The 21,243-nt window shown below is 44.0% G+C and overlaps 1 protein-coding gene across 4 annotated transcripts; it reads left to right on the top strand.

The window, feature by feature from the left end:
* Positions 1-339: 339 nt before the first annotated feature.
* Positions 340-21,011, top strand: IDNK (IDNK gluconokinase). 4 transcript variants are annotated; one of them, XM_029203723.1, is made up of 5 exons: positions 340-415; positions 5,117-5,147; positions 5,569-5,655; positions 17,896-17,939; positions 19,837-21,011. In XM_029203723.1, the coding sequence occupies exons 1-5, from the start codon at positions 366-368 to the stop codon at positions 20,180-20,182; spliced, it is 558 nt and encodes a 185-aa protein (XP_029059556.1). In that variant the 5' UTR covers positions 340-365; the 3' UTR covers positions 20,183-21,011. The 4 variants fall into 4 exon arrangements, with proteins under 4 accessions (XP_029059556.1, XP_029059558.1, XP_029059557.1 ...); XM_029203725.1 differs by having other exon boundaries at positions 341-415; positions 5,573-5,655; XM_029203724.1 differs by lacking the exon at positions 5,117-5,147 and having other exon boundaries at positions 341-415.
* Positions 21,012-21,243: the final 232 nt, after the last annotated feature.

The raw sequence follows: 21,243 nt of genomic DNA, 5'->3' as shown, positions 1-21,243 counted from the left end.
GGGCGCAGAGGGCGCAGCGAGAAATGGGTGGGAGTCGGGGGAAAGGGAAGCGGTGGGCCGCCGGGTGCGCGGGTCTCGCCGGGCGCTGCGGGGGCGGGGCGGCTGGGGGCGGAGCGCATGGGGGCGGAGTCTCGGCGTGGGACGGGTCTCGTCGGGGAAGGGGCGCGAGGGGGAGGGGAAGGTGTGTCGGCGTGGGTGGCGAGTGGCTGGGGACCGGATGAGGGGTGGGGCACTGTTGGGGCGGGGTCTTGGTGGGGGCTTTGGGGTGGGCTCCGCCTGGGCCGGGGTGGGTCGCGGGCGGCTCCGCCCCCCGTGGGTGGGAAGGCGGAGCAGACCGGCCCCAGAAAGCGACGGGACTCCGGGCGATGGCGGCGCCCAGCGCGCTGCTGGTGATGGGCGTGAGCGGCTCGGGGAAGTAGGTCCAGGAGGGCCGGGGCGCTGGGGGCGCAGTGGAGGGGCGGCGCGGGGCGGCGGAGGCCAGATCCGCCGGCGTTCCGGGCCCGCGGCGACGGGAGGGTCCTTCCCCTTTGCTGATGAGGGAACTGAGGCCCAGGGCACCTGCTCCCTCTCCCCACTTGCCAACCTGCTCGCCTCGGGGGCACCCGGCCCGGGGCCATACCCCAGACTCGGGCTCTCCGTCTGTAAATTTAGGCAGAGGCTTTAGCGAAAGCGCCTTGTGAAGAGGCGCCTGCAGGGGCGCGAATAGAGTAACGACTTCCCCGCGCCACCTGGAGCGGCCCGGGCCGTCACAGGTGCCCATGTTTGGGGGCCTTGTGTGGGCCCAGCGTGCAAGGGAGCAAGGCCCACAGAGCAGGGCCAAGCCTCGTCCCAGGCTCCTACAGACTTTTGTCAAGCTGGACAGCGCGCCAGCTCCCTCCTGCCGGGCCCTGGACTTTTCTGATTAGATTTTGGAACGTGAATTTAACCTTCCAATTTACTGTGTTCCCCCTTCAACTGTAAGGATTCGGTGTTAAGAAGGTTTGTAAGCAGGGAGGCGCACTGCATACCACAAAACCTCTGCCCAGCCCAGTCTGGCCAACTTGGGGGCTGAGGAAGCCTTTGGCTTCCTGTTTAGACCAAAGTCTGACAATGCCCTTTATTATCAGAAAAGGCAGCTACGGCAGCATTCCACCAGAGGCAAAAAAAGACAACTAAAATATCACAACCTCCAAAGGCTTATCCAGTCCCTTCTAGAATGATCTGAATCAGGAACTGCCCATGCGGTCCAGTGTATTTTAAAGACTTTCTTTCTCCAGGTAGGTAGGTTTAGCTTCCAAAAATTATGTGGCATTTTTAGCCTCAAAGACAGGGAATCTTGTACTGAAATTTAAAATAACACACAGAGCCAGAAAGTCCCTCACTGTGTATGACTGAAGAACTCAGAGAATGAAAAACTGCCGCTCTGGTGTGATGTAGTGAAAGCCAAGAGCCCTAGGTCTTGGTTCTACTGCTGTCTGATTGTGAGCTTGGGCAGTTCATGTGCTGGCTCCCAACCCAAGCCTTGGATCAGATGAGGGGAGACTGTACCATATGTCATATGGTTATGATATTCATGCATTCAGTAAATGTTTATTGAGCTCAATCCTTCCTCAACGTCACTGACATGTAGTGAGCAAGACAGATACATCCCTGCCCTCAAAGGGTTTACATCCTAGTAAGGGAGGGAGGCAGTAAGGGAATAAATACATGTGCAGTGCACCAGGCAGCAGTAGGTGCTCTAGGGGAAAATAAAGGAAGGTAAGTGGAACAAAGAGCCAGGCAGGATAATGAGGGAGGGCTCCTCTGAGGAAGTGGTGTTGGAGAAAGACCTACAAGAAGAGAGGAAATAAGCCCGTGGATAGCCAGGAAAGGGCATATGGGCAGAGGGAATGACAAGTGCAAAGGCCCTGAGGCTTGACTTTCTTGTGGACTAGCAGGGAGGCCATTGTGGCAGAGTGACTGGGAGATGAGGTCAGAAAAACAATGCAGGTGAAGAGAAGTGGTCATATGCTGGAATATTTTGAAAGTAGAGCCAAAAAGATGTGTTGATGGACTGGATGTGGGATATGAAGGAGAGAAGAGTCATGAATGATTTCAAGATTTTTGGCCTGGGTAACTGGAAGAAAAGAGTTTCTGTTGACTGATGGGGAAGCAATAGGCAGAGCAGGTTTGGAGTTAATAATAAACTTATTATTTGACATTACTGTATATACTGCAAGATTCCCTGTCTTTGAGGCTAAAAATGCCTCAATAATTTTTGGAAGCTAAACCTACCTACCTGGAGAAAGAAAGAGTCTTTAAAATACACTGGACCGCATGGGCAGTTCCTGATTCAGAAAATTTCAGGAGCTCAGTGTGGGATGTGGTGAGTTGGACATGCCTACCGGTCATCCAAGTGGATCTGTCAAGTGGGCAATCAGATATCCAAGTCGAGTTCAGGAGAGAGGGACTTTAGGTGAAAATGTAGAACTCATCGGTGTGTGGATATGTTTAAAGACATATATATTCAGAACACCAAGGGAGTGAGTGTGGATAAGCTGGCCAAGGACTGAGCCCTGGGCCCTCTAATGGTTAGGTCAATGTCAACTGTTGTCGATGGACTGAGTGATAAAATGCCTGAGAACTGATTACATTGATCATTGGATGTAGCAACACTGAGCTCTTTGGTGACTTTTGTGAGCCCCTCTTAGGGCCCTGCAGGATTTTTAAATATACTCCATAACATTTGGAGCAGTGGGGTAATACCTTAAGAAAACAATAGTCTCAAACCAGAAAGATCCCATTTAAAACACTGTTAAAGTAATGTCAAATAATAAGTTTATTATGTTTATTGCCTTTCCTTCCCCTACCTGAATGTAAGGGATCTTTTTCCTTTTTGTTTATTGACATATGTGTCTAGAACAAAGCCTGGCACATAGTAGGTGCTTAATAAATATGTATTGACTTGATGAATGAATGAATGGAGCCATTTGAGTGGGTGGCAGTGTTAGCTTTCTTTATATTTTAACAATCTTAGTGAAGCCACCCTCAGCTTCTTTCCGTGTTTCCTTCTTTTTCCTGCTGTTGCAACAAGCTCAGGCCTCTTGAATACCTTTCTCATTATTCTGTGCCCCAGCCTACTGCCTACTGTCTTTTTAAGTCTCCTCGATCCTGATGTAGACCATCCCGCTGGAAGACATTTGGGCCCCAAACTGGTTTGTAATGTTCGGCCCTGACCAGTCTCCTGTGAGCCGAGCACTTTGCCGTATTTCTGCTGGGGGTCCCTGGTCCATATTCAAACAGTCCAGCTGTCCTCTGGTTAGGAAGTTTGGTTAGAGTGGTAGAGAGTGGTTTTTCCGTTTTCTTCTGTCTCCTTCCTGCCTGTCTACACCCCAATCTAGTTAGCTTTTCTTTTAAATTATGACGGGTGGCTGACATGTTCATTCCTGGCTAATCTAACTTGGTCTTAAGTGTGATTTCGTTTGTACACAGCGCTGATTTCACCAGCCCTGGAGTTCGGCTGGGACGGTTTAGTCACCAGTAGGCTACAACATGTCACCCTATGCAGCCTCCAAAGGAGTGAACATAATGGGAGAGGTTCCAGTTCTCTCAATCCTTTGGTTACTTTTGGGAGCAGGTCTCAGTTTGGTACAAGTGTGTCTTTTTAAAACTTCCCTGATACCTTCTTAACAAAAGAGAGAGGACCCTTGGTAAGGAATAGTATCCAGCTAGAATTTCATCACAACGTTTTGTTTTCACTGTATACATCTTTTTGGTTGCCTCCTGTTTAAGGCAAGTGAGGGTGGCTTCCTGTATAAGGGAAGGAAAGAGTTTCCTTGTTTAACACATTTGTTTAATTTTAAAGAGTGAACCAATTAGGGGCTTCCCTGGTGGCGCAGTGGTTGGGAGTCCGCCTGCCGATGCAGGGGACACGGGTTCATGCCCCGGTCCGGGAAGACCCCACATGCCGCGGAGCGGCTGGGCCCATGAGCCATGGTCGCTGAGCCTGCGCGTCCGGAGCCTGTGCTCCGCAACGGGAGAGGCCACAACAGTGAGAGGCCCGCGTACCGCAAAAAAAAAAACAAAAAAACAACAAAAAAAAGTGAACCAATTAAACAAAAATAACAAGTAAATAATTGTAAAAGTGTGTGTAAAACTTAGGCAAGAGGGCATGGTGAAATGATAGGAGGATACAGTAAAAACTTCTGAAGTTCATACTTCAATGATTGGCATTTTGGGTAACACTTCAGAAACTGATAGCATGAAGGGGCTTCGTTTCTAATTAATCGCCTGAAGGCCTCCACCCCTACCCCACGGCGCTAGCCTGTAAGCCTCAAGATGGCCAGTCTCAGTGGGCTGAGCATTATGTCCTAGGAACTAGTAGGTGCTCAGTAGATATTGGCTGAGTGAAATGAGTAGGTGAATGGATAAATGTAGCTCAGTTCCCTTGTTTTACAGGTGAGAAAACAGATTTAGAGGACAAGGTGACTTACACAGGAGGACACAGTCATTTAGTGGCAGAATAGAGACCGTGGCCAGACCTCAGTTTCTAGGACCCAAGCCCTCTTCACTGACCATGCAGCCTGTTAGGGTCCAAACAGGTAGATCATTCTCAGATGCATTGCACAGAGAGCATTCAACTCCCAGACTTAATAATGAGTGCTGGTAATTCTCCATGTCCTTTATTTGAAGAGTGTGCCCCTTTTAAGCCCCAATATTTTAATGCTTTTATGAGCTCCTTGAACCTTGTGTGGGTGCTTAGAGGTTAAATTCCCTGTCAGACCTCTCCCTCCAATATCCTCAGTAGAATTTATCACTTTAATAATTCAATATTTTTTCTCAAAAAAATAATTATCTACAAAACAGGGACCAAAAACTTAAGGAAAAAACTTCAGGAGTTTAATGAGATCTTATGTATTGCTTTGGGGAGAAAAACTGGTGATGACCGGATAATTATTTCATTTAAATTCCTGGAGAAAACTAAAGCCATGCTCTAGACTCCAGGGTCAGGAGCATCTATCTCAGTTTCAGTATCATAAGTTGTCGGTGATTATAATACCGGTAGGGCAGCCCTCTGCTTCCCAGGGCTCCTCGGATGGAAGAGGCACAGCGCAGGCTGGGAAAGGGCAGTCATGTAACATCTATGTCCTCTCCACAGATCCACCGTCGGCACCCTGCTGGCATCCCAGGTAACCTGTTCTAATGCCTCGCAGTTGCTAGTCCCATCATGTTGTCTCTTTGCTTCTCTCCCTTTCCCTCCCTGCCTTTTCTTCTGGCCTGAGTGGTTTGTAAACTCACCACAGACACCTCCATGCAGCTTGTGAAACCCACCGGAGCAATTTTGTTTTTCTCCTTGGTGATCATAAATAGTGATGAATGAAAAAAAGAGCTGCAGCAGCCCAGGGAGCGGGATTCGTGACACGACATCAGAGCCCTCCCCACTCCTGCACCTGGGTGGGCAGGGGTGGGGGGTGGTTTCCCCGGGCTGCTGGTGGAGAAGAGGGTGGCAGGGTTGTTTCTGTACCTGCCTGTTAGTTTTAGTAACCCCACGGTGGCTGTCACGTGGGCCGCACTACCTGCCACATACCCTCTTTCACTTTGTTCTTAAAGCTAGGATGGAAATTCTACGATGCAGATGACTATCACCCAGAGGAAAATCGGATGAAGATGGGAAAAGGGATACCTCTGAATGACCAGGTAAGGTTTGCTGTCTGTTTTTATTTCCAACACAGATGTCCTGTGATGCAGGGTGACACAGGTTAAGATTCCTGCAGTGCTTCTTGTAGTAGAGTTCCTGAGTCATGCACTCACGTACAGTGCTCCAAAAGCCAGGTGCACAGCGGGTCCACCACATATGTTAGCTTTGGCCCTGAACTCCCATCTAAACTCTAAACTGGCATCAGCAGTGATGCCACCCTCTGCCCCAGCTCGGCAGGATCTGCCGGAACACTTTGTTGAGGGATTTTAATCTGCAGAATGTAATCCCTGAGAGGGCAGAGGCTCCCATCTGCCTCATATGTGGGGAAGTTCATCTTTTCTTCCCAGGACTTATCAGCCTACCACCTCGCCAGGCCCTGGCATCTTTGCCTGGCAAAGCAAAGCCCTGGCTGCTTCCCCACCAGCAGCCTGAGGAACCCCCCCCCCCGCCCGCCCACCCAGGTGCAGGAGTGGGGAGGGCTCTGATGTCACGTCACGAATCCCACTCCCTGGGCTGCTGCAGCTCTTTTTTTCATTCATCACTATTTATGATCACCAAGGAAAAAAACAAAATTGCTCCGGTGGGTTTCACAAACTCAGATCTGGCCCTCTGGAGCCACGCGTCCCCTCCTTGTATCCACTGGAGCCACCCTTGCCTCTTTCAGTTGCTCTACCACCATGCTCCTCCCCGCAGGGCCTTTGTATCTGTTGTTCCCACTGTGAGGAATAATGCACTTCCTTGCCCTCTTCTCAGTTACCCAGCTCATGCTTCACATCTCAGCTCCTATGCTCCTTCTTCAGGGAAGCTCTCCCTGACTTCTAGGTAAAACCTCCTATAAAAAACTCTTATGGCACCGTATCCCTTATCATCCTTGTCCCAGCTGCAACATGGCATTTGATGGTGTGAGAATTTGATTACTATTTATCTCTACAACTAGATTTTACCTCCAAAAGGGCAGGCACTATGGCCATTTCTGTTAACCATTATATATCCCCAGAGCCTGACACACAGTACATGTCAGAAAATATTTGTGGCAGATTTGTGAGTGAATGAATGAATGAGTATAAGAATGAATGACTAGCACCTCATTTCTTTATACACTGTCATGAGGCCCTTTCCTAGAGGGTCTCTCTCAAACCAGAGTCACAAACTGGATTCACTGGCATGATTAGCTGTAACCCAGGAGAGACTGAGGGCGGGGCATAGGGCTGAGTCCACAGAGCAGCTGAGAGCCGGGGCTCTAGCTGGGCCCACGTGCCAAGGGTGTCCAAAGGGCAGGTATGGTATGGAACTGGCCAAAGAGCAACACTGGTGTTTTCACTTTCATGACCTTGGCTCACCCCAGTTGGGCCCCACTTTCTTCTCTTTGTCCTGCCGTGAAGGACTGGAGTCATTAACCCATATTAGGTCTAATTCTAGAGCACTCTGAGGGTTTCTCTTTGTCCCAGGGAGTGCACCTCGATTTGTAATAGTTCAAACTTTAAACCATCAAAATCAAGTTTACAGCATCTGACTTTAGAAGGCAGGAGGAGAGAAGCAAAAAAGGGATACAGAGTAATAATGTAAACAAAATAATGATATTATATGAGAGATAATAAACATAATATAGATAACCTGGCCTCACCACTGAGCTTGTGTGACTTTTGGCAGATGGCTTAGTCTCTCCGTGCCTCATTTTCCTCCTGTGAAGTAGGGATGGTGACAGGACCTGTTTCATTGAGTTCTTGGGAGGATTAAATGAGATAATATGAAAAATGTGCACAGAGAAGTGCCTGAAGCATTCAGTGAATATCACTTCTTATTGTTGTTGCTAATATCTTATCTATATATACATACATGTAACAGAAACCATTTCTGTGGAGTGTGTAAAATGTGACTGTGCTAGGGTTATTTTATTTTTCTCCTTGGCAGGTACAAATGAAAATTAAAATAAGGAACAAAGTAAAGCAACCCAAATGGACAGATTTTAAAATGGCATTTAAGCAGCCTTCCTCTTGTTCACAAGTGAGGCTTGTTAAGTGGGCAGTATGCATGGGGGGCTGGGGAGGAGAATTCAGAAGAGGAATTTATTGTACAGAAGAAAAGGTTATCAGTTACTGGAAGAAACACAACAAGTTACTAAATATATTCAGAGGCAGCTGTACAAGTTAGCCTGACCTTAGAGAGAAGCAGAGAGAAAGAGGTAAGATGGCAGATGGCTTACATTTTTGATGAGAGCCCAGCGAGTCTAAGAGTGAAGGTGTGGGTCACAGCTGAGCTGGCACCAAGGACCTCCTGGTTGCTCTGGCAACCAGCCCCCCACCCCAAAGATACTGTACTGAACATCAGTTAGAGTGTTAGAGGCAGACATAGCGGTTGGCCTTGCGGAAGTGTCTCAGGAGGGTTTGGGGAGGGTATTGTGCTCAGAAGGCTGAGATGTGAAGAGAAAGAACCTGAGTTGAATATACCAAGGGCTCCTTAAGTCTATTTCAATTAAATTAAATGTAAACTCCAGTTCCTGGGTTGCATTGCCACATTTCAAGTGTTCAACAGCCACATGTGGCTGGTGGCTGCTAATCCAGGTGGCACAGATAGAGGACATTTCCCTCAGGGCAAAAAGCTCTATTGGACAGCGCTGGTATAGAAAGATACGCCACCCAGGATGCAATACATTATAGCGTGATGATGATAATAATAAAGAATTTCCAAGCTGCCAGTCAGTGAGTCTCCCATATGTGCCAGGTTCATGCTGTCCTGGTAGCGTATGGTGACACTTGAGCAGACTTCAACCTCAAAGTCTATTTAAAAGAGGTTTTTTGGAAAATTTTTCCCTGATTATAAATATAATACTTATCCTGTATAGAAAATTCAACCAGTGCCGAAAAATCCTTTCACAGAATTTTCATCACCCTTGGTTTCATCTTCTAAAAATACCTACTAATTGAATTTGAGTTTTTCCCCCTTATCCTTTTTGGGGTATATATTATTTTTACATGCATTCTTTCCTCTATGGGCTTAAGTTCACTTTTGCACCAGATAAAACCAGTCCATCGCCCATTGTCCTCCCCTCCTACTTTCCTTGCCCTCTCTCCACCTCCCCCAGCAATGCTGGACACACTCATCTTCCACCTGTTCCTCTGAGCTCCTGCCCTGCCCTTTAACCATCATCCCCTTCCAGAAGACACTGTTTCTCTAGATAGGCCAAGTGCTTAAGCACTGGGCTGGGGGTTCAGGGTACACTGCCCCCCACCCATCCCTGCATGTAAGGACTATCAGGAATGAAGGGACCTAGAACATCAGATCCAGCAAGCAGGGATGTTCATTTGGGTTATGTTGTTTCCTCCTCTCTTTCCCCTAAGACTTTTTGTGTTTGACTTGCCTTAGTTACCATATTGTCCGTAGTAACTATTTACACACAGAGTTCAGTGAATTTGCTTTAATATATCCTCTGTTTTGCCCCAGTTTCTGCATCTGTGAAAAGGACATCTCAATCACTCCCTTTTTTCACAAACATGAACACAAAATTTGGAGCTCATGTGCCCAAGTCCTCCCTAAGACCCTAACAATAAAGTCCAGACTCCTTAGCAGGTCACTCAAGGTCTTGATTCTCTAGTCCTGACAGTTTCTCCTGACCTTCCTCACCTATCAACTCCCACACCTCCTGTTCACCAGTGCTGAGCTCCTGCCTCATCCATTTAGACAAGAGTCTTGGTAAACCATCTTTAATATGCCAAGTCTTGCCCTTCCCTCTGCTTGACAGGCCCTGCTTCCATTAAAATCCTCTTTACCCTTTAAGATTTAGTCTTCCTAGGGCCTGATCAAAATTGCTCTCTCCCCTTGTCTTATCATAGCCCTTCTTATATTTCTTGGAGCCCTCATTACTGTCCTGTGGGTAGTTTAATTGATAAATACCCATCCTCAGGCTGTGACCCCCTCGAGGACAGGGACTGCACTGTTCATATTTATATCCCCAGTGCTCGATATGGTGCTTTGCACATATTAAGTATTCATTGTTTGTGGAGTTAGAGCCCACTGCATACTAAATTTATTTATTAAAGGTCTTTTCAAAATTCAAAGTTGGAAATGAATGCTGTTTATTGCAGCTATTAAATCAGCCAAAAAGTAATGTTTAAAATGGAGTCTACTCCTTTTCCTGTTTAAGTCCCAAAGCAGCTCAATGTATTATATATGATTCCCCCATTTTGCAGATGAACAAAGGGAGGCACAGAGAAGTAACTTGAGCAAAGGCACAGAGTGAGGGGGATCTCTCCAACCTCTAAGACTCTACTTTTTCTACTGTGTTAAAGGCCCTGATACTACACACACAAAAAAATAATCTACAAGAAGTGAATCAGGGTTGATTAAGTGGAGCAAGAAAGGGTGAAAGCAAGGGTGAGGGTGAGAGCAGGAGAGAGGCACAGCCCCCGGTGAGCACATCCATTGTAGGGGCCTAGGCCTTGAAGGGTATTTGAGGCAGGTGACACCTGGCTTTACACAGCAGGTCTGAGAATTCTGGTTTCCACATGGGAGTCTAGGTAGCCTCTGGAGCTGCTTTGGAAAAACTCTCTGCTTGTGGCCCCATGTGATCCTCCAAGGAAGGATCCCAATTGTGTAATTATGACTCAATACTTGGAAAGTTCTGTAAAATAAAGTTGAAAGTGCTTCTGTTTTATCTCCAACCTTCTCTCATTGTTTTTATGGCTGGTGGACCCAGACCTTACCGGTGCAGTGAATAAACTGGTCCAACATACATTCTGATTGGGCAAATGTCTGAAAGCATCCATTTTTGTTTAAATAGTTTAATGTTTCCATGTATTAATATTAGTTTTCATGGTTGAGCTTCTGAGGAATTTTATTATGACTAAGTGATGCAACATGCTTAATTCTTGACGAAGGCACATATTGAGGCACTATTAAAACAATAAAAAAGTATGGATTCAAAGTAAAGTTCCATTTTCCTACACATAGGATAGGAAGCTTATTACCCAAACATGTTTTTCGTTATTTTTAATTTGTTTCGTCTTTATTGTGAAATGTTTCAGGCATGCAGAAAATGTAATGAATAATAAAGTCAATACCCAACTTAACACCATAACATATTTGTTTCCTAAGCCATAAAATAATAGAGATTGATCTCTGTACAAAGAGATATTTGTGCCGATGGACTGGAGGAAATGTGCAATCTAAGTAAAACAACAGAACACAAGTTTGCTCCTCCGCTAATGTGAAGAAAGAAGAGATATCTAAAGTACTAGAAATTAAACAAATTATCCCCTCTCCTTGGTTCATCCAAACCCACTAGGAACATTTTACTCATGCAGAAGAACAACTCATTTTTTTGTGTGTTTGCATCTGTGAATCAGTCCTAATGCATCATTATAATTGCTCCTTGAACTCTAAGTAGGCATGTGAATACTGAATATGTGAATTAGCATTTGGCCCTCTGAACCTTCCAACTACCTCTTCTAAACCAAACATTCTTGCTGAATGGGGGTTAGCAGCCCACGGCACTAGTCTCATGATTTTGTTTCACCTAGAGACTTGTACAGTGACAAGGGATGTATTGTGGAAAAGGCTGTCTGCCTACCCAGATAGGACAAGGGTAGTCAGGCTCTGTCTCGTCAGCTCAATGCCTGATACTGTCAACACATTGAACATGCATTCATGTCTCATATGAGAACCCCACTAGTCAAGTTCACAAGATTTCTACATAAAACCAGAATGCCAGGGCTTCCCTGGTGGTGCAGTGGTTGAGAGTCCGCCTGCCGATGCAGGGGACGCGGGTTCGTGCCCCGGTCCGGGAGGATCCCACATGCCGCGGAGCGGCTAGGCCTGTGAGCCATGGCCGCTGAGCCTGTGCATCTGGAGCCCGTGCTTCACAACGGGAGAGGCCACAGCAGTGAGGAGCCCGCGTACCACAAAAAAAAAAAAAAACCAAAAAAAAAACCCAGAATGCCAGTTGATTAATTTACAAGGAGAAATTTAAGTGCCACATGGCCTGTAACACTTCACATGGATCTGATTTCAGAAGCCAACATACAATCAGGTTTCTCAGTGAACATGCAATCAAAAGAGTAGGAGAGTTAGGGCTGAAGTTTCTAATGGTGTGAGACCATCCATCCCCTTACAGGAAGATGTTTGCTAATGAGAATATGATATTCAAAGTCCTATGGCCAGAACTCAGTCCAGTGGCCAGACATGTCCTCTGGTCAGTACTCTGCTGTTTAATTCCGTAGTGCTCCTGCCCTGGGCTTTCACACCCACCAAGCCTTGCTGGGACAGACGTGCTTCCTTTATGTGTGTAAAAATATGTAGTTGGATCATAGTGATGTCCTGCTAGCCTGAGGGTCCTTTTTACTCCTTCAGATGAGTTTATACATCTCTGCTCCTTTCTATTAAGTGTTGCTCTTTAAATTAAAGCTTTAAAGAACAAGCCTCTTTCCTTCTTTTCCAAGTGCTTAGGAAGTTACCTCACTGTGGGCCCCATATGCTATAAGCAGACTCCTTAACTTTTTAAAAGTTGACATCATTCCTACAGCTTGAAATGGGATGCCCCCATTTACATGTAAAACACACAATGAAGTTAGTGCCCTTAATGATTAGTATACCACTTTACCAAGTAAGTGGCCTGTGCTGCCCTTCCTGCAGGCCTCAAAGGCACTATGTCTTTGTAGGACTGGATCCTAGGTAGGAAACTGCTCATCCTGCTGACGTGTGAGTCTTTAAGGCCCAGTCACCCTGCTCTGCTACAGCCTTCTATTAGAGGAGCTGTTTTGGAAAATATAGCCAAAGAGGTTTAAAAAAAATTTTTTTAAGGTCATTGTATAGCTAACAGTGTTCTCTTTTTCATTCCTTTTAGTTCATGAATATAATAGAAAAGCTTAGCTATTCACAGTGAGAGTACAGGAAAGAAAGGAATTTAGAAAGTTGAGTGCAAATGGAATCTTAGAAGTTAAACTTAGGCTGATCATGTCTAGAGTACTGAAAGAAAGCACCCAGAGCAGTGTCTGGATCTCCCTAAGCACACAACAAACGCTTGTAAATGGATGAAGGAAAGGGGAAATCCAAATCTGTGCTTGAATTGGCAGCTTTTCCCATGGGCAATTTTCCATCATCAAATACTGCACAGCTCAGTAAGTCCATCTAATTATCCCCGCTACCTATAATCCTTGACACTCTTCTTCCTGGACCCCTGCCATAAGCCCAGAAAATATGTGTTACAGTGGCAATTTCAAGTTCCGTAAGTATAGCTCCTACAACTTTTTTTCTCCTCATAGACTTCTCCAGAACATTTAGTTTTTGAGTATGATGTCTTAGAAAACCTTGCCAATAATAAACCTTAAACATATACACTCTTTTCCAAGAGCACATAGGTCTCCTCATAAAGCACAGAGTTCTTTGTGGTCTGCAAATCTGGAGCTGGTAAGCCTCATTATCTTGTTACTTTGTTTAGAAATAACCACAATGGTTCTACTGACTACAGTCAGACAAGTGCTAACATAAACAAATGTTTCATTCATTAAATACATTTGAGCTACAATGTGTGCACATTGTAGTAGCTGTTGTAACTTGAGTAATAATTTCTGTGAATTATGTATTAATAGCTGTTGTTTTATTATTTGTGTAAGTTAGGTGATAGTCGTCATTTGATCTGTGTCTTGTGTGGATTTTGTAACTGTTGCATTTGTACTTCTAAGTGGTCTCTGGTCGACTAGTGTGTACACAGAGGTGAACTCTTTTTTTTTTTTTTAATTATTATTATCTTTGGCTGCGTTGGGTCTTCATTGCTGCGCACGGGCTTTCTCTAGTTGCAGCAAGCGGGGGCTACTCTTTATTGCGAGCACGGGCTCCAGGCACGCAGGCTTCAGTAGTTGTGGCACGTGGGCTCAGTAGTTGTGGCTCACAGGCTCTAGAAAGCAGGCTCAGTAGTTGTGGCGCACAGGCTTAGTTGCTCTGCGGCATGTGGAATCTTCCCGGACCAGGGATCGAACCTGTGTCCCCTGCATTGGCAGGCGGGTTCTTAACCACTGCGCCATCAGGGAAGTCCCCATAGAGGTAAAGTCTTAAAAAATTCTATCACTAGTAAAACTTCCAGGAACCTCAACCCAATATTAGCACACATGCTTTTCAAAAATTTTATTTAATATTAAAAAATTAAATATACGTGTGTGTGTTGTGTGTGAGAGTGTGTGTGTGTATGTGTAAAATCTTCTGCTTCCTGAAAAGGGTGGGTCCTAGTAACGGGAGGGTCTTTAGTTTGCTGAGTATAGAGTGAAGGCCTTGGTGGAATGAACGTTTCACTTACTGAGTATTTAGTTACTCTGAATAAGAAATGGGAAAGCCTGAGCCAAGGGGAGATATTCAGGAACTAAAGGAGCTCACCCAGAGCTGGAGAACTTGAAAGGATCCTGGTGGAAAAGATTGTGGGGGGGGGGGCATAGCCAAGGGCTTAACCAAGGTCAGAAGCAAAATGAGAAATTCTCAGGTGCCAGAATCAAAGTGGCAAGATTTAATTAAACCTAAATAACCTCTTCCCCCAAGTTTTGGAAATGCATGTAAGCCAGGAGGCTGGGAACTGAGATTCTGATGCCCCTGTAGAGATGGGAGATGAGGCCTATATGATGCATGGAGCTGGACCTGAAACTAAGTGCGAGGACTTGCATAAAGTATTTAAAGGAAGACTTTATTTGAGTGAGGATTACAAATATCTCCACTCACTAGATTCAAGAAGCAGCAAAGAATCTGGCTGTCTCCCCTGGACCACAGGTGGAAAACTAGAGACTTTCCTATGCCCAATTCACTTCATATGACATAGACCAAGTTGAAAAATTAATGTAATGCTAGTCTGGAATTGGCAAAACTACCTATGGAAATGTTTCCAAAACTCAGCACTCCTACAAGGGAAAAAAAATCTGAAGATGCACCTGCAGTCAAAAAGTACAAACCATACAGGTAAATGAACCACTGTGAGAGAGAATCAGCAAAAAAGCACAAATGGAATAAGTCATACTCCAAGAAATAGACAGAATCAAATGAAATAATATAATATTGCAAATCAACTATAATTTTTTAAAAGAATCAAATGAAAGAAACAGAAAATTTATTGATAATGTTTCATTATCAATAGATGGATTAAACAATAAACTAGACACAGCTGAAGAGAGAACTAGTGAATTAGAAGGCAGACTAGAGGATATTACCCAGAGTGAATAAGAGAGCTAGATAACTAGAAAAATATTCGAGAAAAATTAAGAGACTGGTATAATAAAATGTTTCACATACAGCTAAAAGGAATCCAAGGAGAACAGAATAAGTGGGGGAAAGGCAATATTCAAAGAGATAATATTAACAGTTTCCTCAGACTGAATATATAAAATGAGTCCTGAACAGGATAAATAGTAAAACTGCAAAACATCAAGGACAAAGAGGTTTATTTTCTACCTATAGCTACCAAAGAGAAAATACATGTTCTGAATGATTGCCCAATATAACAAGAGATACTTCTCAACAACAATAGAGCCCTAAGGACAGGGACTAAGTATTCAAACTGCTGAGGGAAAATAACTGTCAACCAAGAATTCTTTACCAACTGAAATCTTATTTAAAATGAGTAAGAGTAAGAGCAGAAGACGTTTTCAGACACACAAAGACAGAAGGGAAAACTGTCAATTCTTAATCTATGGGAGAATTTAAAACAACTCTCTTGAAAACATCAAAACAGACAAAAGATACACAAAACAGACAAGAAAAATTAGTAAAGATATAGAAGATTTAAACAACAAATACATTGAAAAGCATGAATAAAAAATAAACATTCTTTTCAAGTACATATGGAACATTTATAAATACTGACCATATACTAGACCACATAGTACTAGTGCTATATGGCACAATTTGCCACAAATTCTAAAGAGTCAATATCATACCAATCAATCACATTTTTTATCATAATGCACAAGAATTAGAAATCAATAATAAAAATTCTCACAAATCATAAAATGGTTGGAAACTGTAGAAATAAGTAAAATTGAAAAATAAAAATTGACATTCATATAAATTCATAGGTTAAAAATCATAATGGAAATTATAAGATATTTGGAAATGTATGACAAAAGTGCTATCAACTAAAACTTATGGGATATAGCTGAAAGAGTACTTAGAAGGAAATTTACAGCCTCTGAATGCACTTTTGGAAAAATAACAAAAATGAAAATGATGATCTAAGGGTTTAAGTAGAAAAAAAATAATAAAAAGGAAGAATGTAGAAAAATATAGAAATAAGTGCTGAAATTAATGGAATATAAAATAAAGAAGCCATATAGGTGATGAGTGAAACGAATTGTTTGAAAAGATAAAAACAGACAAATCTCTGGCAAGATTGATCAAGGGGGAAAAGAAGCACAATTAAGACTAGGAATGAAAAGAGGCCATGAAAAATCTGATACCAGTGAATTTTAAGACTTAGATAAAATTGGACACTTTCATAGAAAAATATAAATTACTGTGGGAAAACAGGCTTGGATGACAGTGATCTGATGGCAGAGACAGTGCTCAGGGACACAGTCTACTCCCCCCCCACCCGCCAATGAAAACGTGACCTTGCTGATTCTAAAGTATTTCAGTTACCAAAACTGAATCAAGAATAGAAAAATCTGAATATAACACAATGCTCATTCAAGAAATTGAACCTGTAATCAGAGATCTTTCCAAAAAAAAAGCCCCAGGCACAGAGTTTATAAGATGAGTTTTAGCTCAGGCTGCTGTAACAAAATATCATAGATGGGGTGGCTTAAACAATAGACACTTATTTCTCACAGTTCTGGAGGGTGAGGGTCCAAGAGCAAGATGCCAGCATGGTCAGGTTCTTGTTTATTCTGAGCCTGGAGTTTCTCTTCCTGGCTTGTAGATGGCTGCCTTCTTACTGTATCCTCACTGGGTGATTGAGGGGGAGGGCAGTGGAAGGAGAGAAAGAGTACACACTAGCTCACTGGTCTCTTCTCAAAAGGACACTAATCCCATCATGAGGACCCCACCCTCATGACCTCATCTAAACCTAATTAACTCCAAATATCATTACATTAGGGGGTATGAATTTTGGGGAAATAAAAACATTCAGTTCATAACAATAATATATTGTATACAAGCTGTTTCAAAAAACAGAAAAAGAGGGAAAGCTGCCCTACTTATTTTATGAGGCTAGTATAACCTTGATACCAAAATTTAACATGGACTATACAAGAAAACAAATGCAGGTCAATCTCAATTATACAAATGCAAAAATCCTAAATAAAATGGTAGTAATCAAATGTTTAAGAGCAATGACTTTTAAAGACACATCGTGTTTCTTGAATATGCATCAAAATGATAAAGGATGAGGGCACAGGTAAGGATATGGCTGGGACATATATAAAATCAGACTGTGAGTTGAAAATCATTGAATATGTTTAAAATTTCCATAATAAAAAATTATGTTTTTCTTTAAATGCATTATGACCAATCAGTATTTACCCTAGGAGGATTCCTTTGTGAAACACTGTAGGGTGCCCTATGTAAACTTCCTCTGCCTTCTCTGGAGAAATACAAAATTCTCACACTGCTTATATCTGAGTAGAGCTTTGCTTTTGGAGGATTTGAAGAATAGGGCCAGAGAGCAGCTGACATAGGGTTTCTGTGAATACCTCTCTGCATTTGAGATCAGAGGCACCTAAAGAATCATGCAGTATAATAAAAGATTTATATACATATCAGAACCAGAGAAAATATACTTACAATGGGAAGATTAAGATGGTGGAAGTTGGGCTTCCCTGGTGGCACAGTGGTTGAGAGCCCGCCTGCCGATGCAGGGGACGCGGGTTCGTGCCCCGGTCTGGGAGGATCCCACGTGCCGCAGAGCAGCTGGGCCCGTGAGCCATGGCCGCTGAGCCTGCACGTCCGGAGCCTGTGCTCCACAACGGGAGAGGCCACAACAGTGAGAGGCCTGCGTACCACAAAAAAAAAGAAAAAAAAAAAAAAAGATGGTGGAAGTTACATACTGGTATTTTAGGGCAATTTTTATTATTATGAAAAGAGCCTCTGACACCTGGACCAGGAAAATGCTTCTGTGCTGAACTGCCTAGTGACTTGACCCCTCAGCCTTGTGCATGGCCTACTCCTCAAAACCACTAAGATCTCTCTGGACCTTAACATTGATGAAAATGATTAACTTTCTGTAAAAACGAACAAAACCTGGAAAAGCCACTTTGTGTCTGCCTTCATTTCAGGACAGGATTCCATGGCTCTGCAACTTGCATGACATTTTACAAAGGTAAGAGAAAATCAGGCGCCAGGTAAGCCAGTGAGTAAAGAAAACCGATTACAAAGTACAGGGGAAAAAATACACTCTTGAAATCACAACTGACTGCTGATATGGCATCCCAGAAATGAAATGCACCTCTATCAAGTAACCAACAATGATTTTAATCAGCCACAGATGTGTAGTTTAGTTGGGTTCTGGAGTCAGCCTTCTAAACAACTCCACAATTACTAGCTGGGAATCTTGGTCAGCCACTTGGCTTCCATAAACCTGTTTCTTCATCTGAAAATGGGGATAAATATAGTTCCTACTCACAGACTGTTGTGAGGAATTAGTGAGATGAAGCATGGGTAGCACTTAGAACAGTACCTAATATATATAGTAAGTGCTAAAAAAAATAATAATGACGTATAGCTATACCTTAGCCACCACTTTTATTGCCTCCTACTTCAAACTCTGACAACCAGGAAGATCTGGGGTCATTCATAAGTCAACAGATAACTGGCCACCAGGATTGAAGACTCAAATTGTTCAGCTCTGTAGCATGCCTCTGAGCAAACGAGGTCCTCCCCAACCCATCTGTGGGCCAGACCCCTGGGAATCCTGGTTGGGACACGGAAGATAAAGAGGTGGCAGGGAATAGGTTCTAAATCTTGCTGTCTCAGATGAAGTCATGTTTTATAAATCTAAAATCATGTGGGCCATATGAAATTAGAGTATACTTATGATTAAAACTCAGTTTACTTTTTTTAGACTGCACAGACATGGCTGGCAGCCCTGTCTTTGCATGGGCTTAGGGGTTTAAGGTTTGGAGTTGAGAACTCCTGCCCACTTGGGTCTCTAACATAAATAGACTTGTCAGAGATCTAACATACTGACCTGTGATGGAAGCAGAAGTGAAGATCCTCAGGAGAATAGAGATTAGACTTCCAGGCTCAGAATAAACAAGCTCTCACTCATGGCCCTTGGGAAGAGCCAGAAGGCTCAGGTACATAGGTTTGTTGCTGATGACACACTCCATCCACTGGGTCTCCAGTCTACAGTGGCCATGAATCAAGGCAGGCCCCTTCAGAATTCTCAGTTCTGAACTGAAATTTCTAAGTACCCAAGCCAGCTTTGACCCTTCACCTCTTTATACAGTTCCTTCCTGGCCCCAAGATGACTGCCTCTTCTGGCTGGTACATGTAGGTTTAGTGGAAAGGGGGCTCACCCTCATGTATGGTCTTGAACCACACTGGTTTTCCCTTATTGGTGCCTTGTCACTCTACCTCTATTTCTGGCTCAGTTTTTTTTTTTTTTTCCTTAGCACAGCCCTGGAAACTTCTCACATCCTTCTCACCTTGACCCCACAGGGGCTGATGCTCCCTTTTCTCCTGCTCTCTCTAGCTCTGCACTGGTAACTTCCCCAGACTCCCAGCATACTGTAGAGTAGGAATGGAGAGAAGCCAGTTGTGAAATTCAAATCCCTGAATACCTGAGGGAGGAGAGCCTGAGCTGTGCTGTGTGGGGGGCACAGGTGCCTGCCGGCAGCCGCCCATGTCTACAAGTGGTGGCTCAGTCACATCCTACATCCAAGGGGCAGAGCCAGTACTTACCAAGCATTTCCTGTGTGCTGGGCACCTTGCTGAACTTACGCATCACAGTTCTATGGGCAGGTACTCTGAGCAGCTGCATTTAGCAGACGATGCACTCACGCTCGGGGAGGTAAGTATGTTACCCAAGATGCCCCACTAGTGGAAGATCTCTACCTCAAAGCCAGGACTGCCTGACACTTGGCCACCATCTGTAACACCTTCCACTGTCAGAGAAGTGGGACTCTAGTCCTCAACCTAGACTTGACACCAATTATTTTAAATGTCTTCACTCTGGCGCTCATCTTCCCCCCACACACTTTATTTTTTTTTAACAGAGATGTAGCCTCTGGACAGCATGTAATTCTTGCCTGTTCAGCTCTGAAGAAAGTATACAGAGACATCTTGATACAAGGAAAAAATGGTGCACCTCTGAAGTGTGATGAGTCAGGAAAAGAAGAAAAGCTGGCTGAAGTGAAGCTCCTTGTGGTCCATCTGACTGGGTCGTTCGAGGTCATCTCTGGACGCTTACTCAAAAGAAAAGGGCATTTTATGTCCCCTGAGTTATTGCAGTCCCAGTTTGATACTTTGGAGCCCCCATCAGCTCCAGAAAATTTCATTCAAATCAGTGTGGACAAAAATCTTTCAGAGATAATTGCTACAATTATAGAAACTCTAAAATGAAGTGAGAATCATCTATATCAGTGCTCCAGAACACAACTGGGCATAACTCTGTCTCCCATCCCAAACCATGTTCCAATATCCTTGTTGATACTGTATTCTAGATTCTTCTTAAGGTGAATAAACCATAATGTACTGAGATATGCTTGTTTGGGTGGATTTTTAGGAATCTGTGATACTCTTGTCATCATGCTCTGGCATATTCAGAGAAAAGGAGAGGAAACTTTGAAAGTGAAGCTTCAACTGAACTTTAAATTCGTGTGACCCAATCAAATAATCAGAGGAAATTCTACAATCTATGCTGTAAACCATGACTTATTTAGAACACTCTTGATCATGCCTGTACTTGGACAAATAAATGAAACCTGGCTATCCTTGGCACCCTCTGGAGATCGGTCTCAGGAGCAGAAAAGCATACAAAATTGACCACTCACCAGCAAGTCATGTTACATACACCACACACCTCTAATTTCTCTCTCTGAGTCATTTCTAGGTAAATAAAAAGCACACGCAGTTCACAGATAAAAAAAAAATTTGCAAAGGTGGAACTTGAGTGAATGAAATGCGTGACTCACTGATTCAGTCTGCTCCCACCTCATTTTAGAGACCCCTGTGAACAAGGCTGTTATCAACCTGCCCACCTTCCTGCTGTAAAAGCTGTCAATGATGGACACTAGGCAGGCTAGGAGGGAACACCAGAGGAGCTGCTATGGCTGAAAACTGAAACAAAACTTTCCAATGGGCAGCTTTATGCCAGTGGCAGCAGGGTTGGGTGAGGCTGTGGGGAGCTTAGGGGCACTGGTGCATTGCTGGCATGCACCTTACCAGGTACCAGCAGGGAAAGCTGCAATCTGGCCAGCATGGGTTGGGTTTGAGCCCTTCCCTGATGGGGCTCCAGGAAGAAGCTTCCTTATCCCTCTATCCTAACTAGGGCCACAAGACCCAGCCACTTTGCAGGGCCACTGGTTGGTTCTGGCCAAAAAGTGAGTTTTGGAACCAATTACCTGTTTTCTTTCACAACGATATACATTTCCTTGTCTCAGGAACCAAAAATACAATATGTG

The sequence above is a fragment of the Monodon monoceros genome, unplaced genomic scaffold, assembly GCF_005190385.1.
Source record: "Monodon monoceros isolate NGI ecotype Baffin Bay Population unplaced genomic scaffold, NGI_Narwhal_1 Super_Scaffold_5, whole genome shotgun sequence".
Taxonomy (NCBI): Eukaryota; Metazoa; Chordata; class Mammalia; order Artiodactyla; family Monodontidae; genus Monodon; species Monodon monoceros.
Note: the sequence above shows the minus strand (reverse complement) of the source record. Positions and strands in the feature narration are given on the sequence as shown.

What these genes read in the sequence shown, in the direction of transcription:
- IDNK (XM_029203721.1), top strand. Translation starts at nt 5,054, where the DNA reads ATGGAAGAGGCACAGCGCAGGCTGGGAAAGGGCAGTCATGTAACATCT. An exon ending in GGATACCTCTGAATGACCAG is followed by an intron (nt 5,656 to 17,895) that starts GTAAGGTTTGCT and finishes CCTTCATTTCAG; the next exon opens with GACAGGATTCCATGGCTCTG. An exon ending in TTGCATGACATTTTACAAAG is followed by an intron (nt 17,940 to 19,836) that starts GTAAGAGAAAAT and finishes TTTTTTTAACAG; the next exon opens with AGATGTAGCCTCTGGACAGC.